The 6697-nt window shown below is 27.5% G+C and overlaps 1 protein-coding gene across 1 annotated transcript in view; it reads right to left on the minus strand.

Moving 5' to 3' along the window:
* LOC129738269 (uncharacterized) overlaps nt 1–6697 on the minus strand; it is a 175159-nt gene that overhangs the window by 103045 nt on the left and 65417 nt on the right. The window contains exon 5 of the mRNA XM_055729452.1: nt 1224–1371. Within this exon, the coding sequence (XP_055585427.1) occupies nt 1224–1371 (148 nt within the window). The remainder of the gene's footprint in view (nt 1–1223; nt 1372–6697) is intronic.

A 6697-nucleotide genomic window follows, 5' to 3' on the forward strand; every position in this document is an offset into this window, starting at 1 on the left:
GTTAAAATTGTCAAAATTGTCAAAATTTGTCAAAATTGTCAAAATTGTCAAAATTGTCAAAACTGTCGAAATTGTCAAAATTGTCAAAATTGTCAAAATTGTCAAAATTGTCAAAATTGTCAAAATTGTCAAAATTGTCAAAATTGTCAAAATTAAAAACCAATATTTGATGAAAAGTAATCAATATTTCAAGCAAATTGTAGTAACAGATTTTTAAAGACATCATGTTTAAATCCTACCTTTCCATTAAAAAAAACCCATGTTACGTTAATGCGAGCTCGAAAAGAAATTTTCCTTCATGTGACGTGATCTATTAAAGCAATTTGTAGCTCACTTCACCTCACTTTTTCCCAGTTGATGGAAAATTTTCCAACAGAGGGAGGAAAAAACTAACCAGAGTGCATTGGGTTCAATAAAAAAAAAGAAAAAGATCGAGTTAAAAAAACCAATTCTGCGCCCCAGCAGAGGTATGGCAACATGTCCAGCACTTTCTTTCGAAGCTGTTTTCCCAGCATCCGACAAGTATCAACATTGGCATCTCTAACAAGCCACCACCCACCCATTTGAGCGGAGGCAAGAGGCGTCGAGACGCGTCGTTGTAGTCGTCGTGTTAAAGTAAAAACCCTTTGGAGTTTTATTTTTTTTTTGCATCCAGATTTTTCCTCACTCCCACACACGTTGATGGTGATGCGGTTTGGGGGTTTCATTTCATGTTCCTTGCTACTTGAAGCAAACTCTCACTCAACTTGCCCTGTGAAGACAAACAAGGCGTTCGAATGAAGGAAAGCTGCAAAAAAAACTCCAAAGCCAAAGTCAGGTTTTTGCTTTCCTTCATTGGCGCCACTAAAGGTAGCTTATTATGGCACTTTATTTACTGGTGCAGTGGGTGTCGTTCGGTTTCTTTAATGGTGAATTTTTCCCTTTATTTTAAAGTTGTTTCACATTCATTCTCGAACGTTTTTTCTTTAAAAGAAATCCACTTTCAAGCTCTTACTTCTGTTTTGTATAAGGTATGATTCTTTGGGAAAGGTTATGTTTTCAAAAAAAGAAGATCTCAAATAAATTCAAGAAAATATTTATTTGGATAAAATCTTTCATAAATGCTAAACGGCAACCGGACTAAATGGGACAATCTAACCAAATGAATTTTGTAAGTTCAAAGTTAACCCGAGACCTTCAGGGCCACCGGATATCACTGTACTGCATTTTCAGAGCAGTTTTACTGCATTGAGCTTCGAATGACGTCGTCGTCGAGGTTCTGCCCCTCTTGTTTGATCTGATTCTGGTGGCGCCAAACGGAGGCAACGATTGGCTGGAACTCGTTTGAACAATCCTCATCAGCCCCATCTTTTTCGCTAGGGTCTGTCAAGCCTTTAAAAAGGTTTTGTAAGCTTATGGAAACAGATTTTTTTAAAAATCCGTTCATAAAAAATAGTGACTGCCTGTCTAAGTGAATTTAACTTTTTTTAAAAACAGAGAAAAATTGAAATTGAACCCCCCTAATGGCTTTTTGACCTACAAACATACTGTGCCTCGTAACGATTACCCACTGCACTTTACGATCTGTTTGCAAATGCAATGGTAAAATATTCATAACGTCCAGCGCGCGCTTTCACAGAGCAAAAGCGAGAAAATGGCTTCGGCGAAAGCGGCGAAAAGTTGTCAGCCAAAAATGATTTTCATTGTAAAGGATCTACATTGATTTGTTTGTTGATTCAAAGAATTGAAAAGTGTGAAAACGAATTTTCTTTAATTTATTCAGAATCAACGAGAGTCATCAGACTTTTAATTCAAGAATTTTTAAGAACAAGTGAGATCGATTTTCGATCAGATGTCGAGTAAAGCAACAATTCTTGGCTGTCCGGAATCTAAAAAAAGAAATAATAAATATAAATTTGATCAATGAAGGAAGATTTTATTTCAACTGTTTTTTAAGCGAGAAAATTTCGAAAATTTTGACAATTATGACAATTTTGACAATTTTGACAATTTTGACAATTTTGACAATTTTGACAATTTTGACAATTTTGACAATTTTGACAATTTTGACAATTTTGAAAATTTTGACAATTTTGACAATTTTGACAATTTTGACAATTTTGACAATTTTGACAATTTTGACAATTTTGACAATTTTGACAATTTTGACAATTTTGACAATTTTGACAATTTTGACAATTTTGACAATTTTGACAATTTTGACAATTTTGACAATTTTGACAATTTTGACAATTTTGACAATTTTGACAATTTTGACAATTTTGACAATTTTGACAATTTTGACAATTTTGACAATTTTGACAATTTTGACAATTTTGACAATTTTGACAATTTTGACAATTTTGACAATTTTGACAATTTTGACAATTTTGACAATTTTGACAATTTTGACAATTTTGACAATTTTGACAATTTTGACAATTTTGACAATTTTGACAATTTTGACAATTTTGACAATTCTGACAATTCTGACAATTTTGACAATTTTGACAATTTTGACAATTTGACAATTTTGACAATTTTGACAATTTTGACAATTTTGACAATTTTGACAATTTTGACAATTTTGACAATTTTGACAATTTTGACAATTTTGACAATTTTGACAATTTTGACAATTTTGACAATTTTGACAATTTTGACAATTTTGACAATTTTGACAATTTTGACAATTTTGACAATTTTGACAATTTTGACAATTTTGACAATTTTGACAATTTTGACAATTTTGACAATTTTGACAATTTTGACAATTTTGACAATTTTGACAATTTTGACAATTTTGACAATTTTGACAATTTTGACAATTTTGACAATTTTGACAATTTTGACAATTTTGACAATTTTGACAATTTTGACAATTTTGACAATTTTGACAATTTTGACAATTTTGACAATTTTGACAATTTTGACAATTTTGACAATTCTGACAATTTTGACAATTTTGACAATTTTGACAATTTTGACAATTTTGACAATTTTGACAATTTTGACAATTTTGACAATTTTGACAATTTTGACAATTTTGACAATTTTGACAATTTTGACAATTTTGACAATTTTGACAATTTTGACAATTTTGACAATTTTGACAATTTTGACAATTTTGACAATTTTGACAATTTTGACAATTTTGACAATTTTGACAATTTTGACAATTTTGACAATTTTGACAATTTTGACAATTTTGACAATTTTGACAATTTTGACAATTTTGACAATTTTGACAATTTTGACAATTTTGACAATTTTGGCAATTTTGACAGATTTGACAATTTTGACAATTTTGACAATTTTGACAATTTTGACAATTTTGACAATTTTGACAATTTTGACAATTTTGACAATTTTGACAATTTTGACAATTTTGACAATTTTGACAATTTTGACAATTTTGACAATTTTGACAATTTTGACAATTTTGACAATTTTGACAATTTTGACAATTTTGACAATTTTGACAATTTTGACAATTTTGACAATTTTGACAATTTTGACAATTTTGACAATTTTGACAATTTTGACAATTTTGACAATTTTGACAATTTTGACAATTTTGACAATTTTGACAATTTTGACAATTTTGACAATTTTGACAATTTTGACAATTTTGACGATTTTGACAATTTTGACAATTTTGACAATTTTGACAATTTTGACAATTTTGACAATTTTGACAATTTTGACAATTTTGACAATTTTGACAATTTTGACAATTTTGACAATTTTGACAATTTTGACAATTTTCGACAATTTTGACAATTTTGACAATTTTGACAATTTTGACAATTTTGACAATTTTGACAATTTTGACAATTTTGACAATTTTGACAATTTTGACAATTTTGACAATTTTGACAATTTTGACAATTTTGACAATTTTGACAATTTTGACAATTTTGACAATTTTGACAATTTTGACAATTTTGACAATTTTGACAATTTTGACAATTTTGACAATTTTGACAATTTTGACAATTTTGACAATTTTGACAATTTTGACAATTTTGACAAATTTGACAATTTTGACAATTTTGACAATTTTGACAATTTTGACAATTTTGACAATTTTGACAATTTTGACAATTTTGACAATTTTGACAATTTTGACAATTTTGACAATTTTGACAATTTTGACAATTTTGACAATTTTGACAATTTTGACAATTTTGACAATTTTGACAATTTTGACAATTTTGACAATTTTGACAATTTTGACAATTTTGACAATTTTGACAATTTTGACATTTTGACAATTTTGACAATTTTGACAATTTTGACAATTTTGACAATTTTGACATTTTGACAATTTTGACAATTTTGACAATTTTGACAATTTTGACAATTTTGACAATTTTGACAATTTTGACAATTTTGACAATTTGGACAATTTGGACAATTTTGACTAATTTTGATAATTTTGACAATTTTGACAATTTTGACAATTTTGACAATTTTGACAATTTTGACAATTTTGACAATTTTGACAATTTTGACAATTTTGACAATTTTGACAATTTTGACAATTTTGACAATTTTGACAATTTTGACAATTTTGACAATTTTGACAATTTTGACAATTTTGACAATTTTGACAATTTTGACAATTTTGACAATTTTGACAATTTTGACAATTTTGACAATTTTGACAATTTTGACAATTTTGACAATTTTGACAATTTTGACAATTTTGACAATTTTTGACAATTTTGACAATTTTGACAATTTTGACAATTTTGACAATTTTGACAATTTTGACAATTTTGACAATTTTGACAATTTTGACAATTTTGACAATTTTGACAATTTTGACAATTTTGACAATTTTGAACAATTTTGACAATTTTGACAATTTTGACAATTTTGACAATTTTGACAATTTTGACAATTTTGACAATTTTGACAATTTTGACAATTTTGACAATTTTGACAATTTTGACAATTTTGACAATTTTGACAATTTTGACAATTTTGACAATTTTGACAATTTTGACAATTTTTGACAATTTTGTCAATTTTGACAATTTTGACAATTTTGACAATTTTGACAATTTTGACAATTTTGACAATTTTGACAATTTTGACAATTTTGACAATTTTGACAATTTTGACAATTTTGACAATTTTGACAATTTTGACAATTTTGACAATTTTGACAATTTTGACAATTTTGACAATTTTGACAATTTTGACAATTTTGACAATTTTGACAATTTTGACAATTTTGACAATTTTGACAATTTTGACAATTTTGACAATTTTGACAATTTTGACAATTTTGACAATTTTGACAATTTTGACAATTTTGACAATTTTGACAATTTTGACAATTTTGACAATTTTGACAATTTTGACAATTTTGACAATTTTGACAATTTTTGACAATTTTGACAATTTTGACAATTTTGACAATTTTGACAATTTTGACAATTTTGACAATTTTGACAATTTTGACAATTTTGACAATTTTGACAATTTTGACAATTTTGACAATTTTGACAATTTTGACAATTTTGACAATTTTGACAATTTTGACAATTTTGACAATTTTGACAATTTTGACAATTTTGACAGTTTTGACAATTTTGACAATTTTGACAATTTTGACAATTTTGACAATTTTGACAATTTTGACAATTTTGACAGTTTTGACAATTTTGACAATTTTGACAATTTTGACAATTTTGACAATTTTGACAATTTTGACAATTTTGACAATTTTGACAGTTTTGACAATTTTGACAATTTTGACAATTTTGACAATTTTGACAATTTTGACAATTTTGACAATTTTGACAATTTTGACAATTTTGACAATTTTGACAATTTTGACAATTTTGAAAATTTTGACAATTTTGACAATTTTGACAATTTTGACAATTTTGACAATTTTGAAAATTTTGACAATTTTGACAATTTTGACAATTTTGACAATTTTGACAATTTTGACAATTTTGACAATTTTGACAATTTTGACAATTTTGATAATTTTGACAATTTTGATAATTTTGACAATTTTGACAATTTTGACAATTTTGACAATTTTGACAATTTTGACAATTTTGACAATTCTGATAACTTTGACAATTTGACTACGTTTACAATTTTGACATTTCAAATTAATTTTTTCAAAGAAACGATAGTGTAACAAACTCAACAAGGAGTGTTACTTTCCTTTCCATGGCGACCTTTAAAAATTTCAATTTCTGCAAAAGTTGTTTAATGATTATATTTATAGGAAGTTTTTTTTTCAACTTTTGATTTAAGAACCAATTTTTTGCACCAAAAATTTATTTTCAATAATAAAATGATTTTTTTTCCATTTGAATGAACCAAAGTAGAGATCGATTTGCTAAGTTTAAGCTCTCGTAAGACTTTAAAATTTAAGGGCTTTAGATTCAACAATGCTGCAGGTATGCTAATGGAGAAATTGGCTAACAGAGAGCGAGAGATAGACTGTGTACTTAGAACCTACTAAAAGTCCACCCTAAGAAACAGCAACACCGGCACAGTACAGTATATGAATATTTGCAATGCGGTAGCTAAGTGTGATCGTATGTTTCTGTCAAAGACATATTTTTTCATGCTTCCAGCCTTAGCCAGCCATTCGGCCAACCACATTTCCGGGCTAGGTCAGTTTGTAGCCACGGTTGTATTTGCTTTTCGGGATGTCGACAACCGGGGAGGAAAATGAAGA

This window comes from Uranotaenia lowii, chromosome 1 (genome assembly GCF_029784155.1).
Source record: "Uranotaenia lowii strain MFRU-FL chromosome 1, ASM2978415v1, whole genome shotgun sequence".
In the NCBI taxonomy this organism is placed as follows: Eukaryota; Metazoa; Arthropoda; class Insecta; order Diptera; family Culicidae; genus Uranotaenia; species Uranotaenia lowii.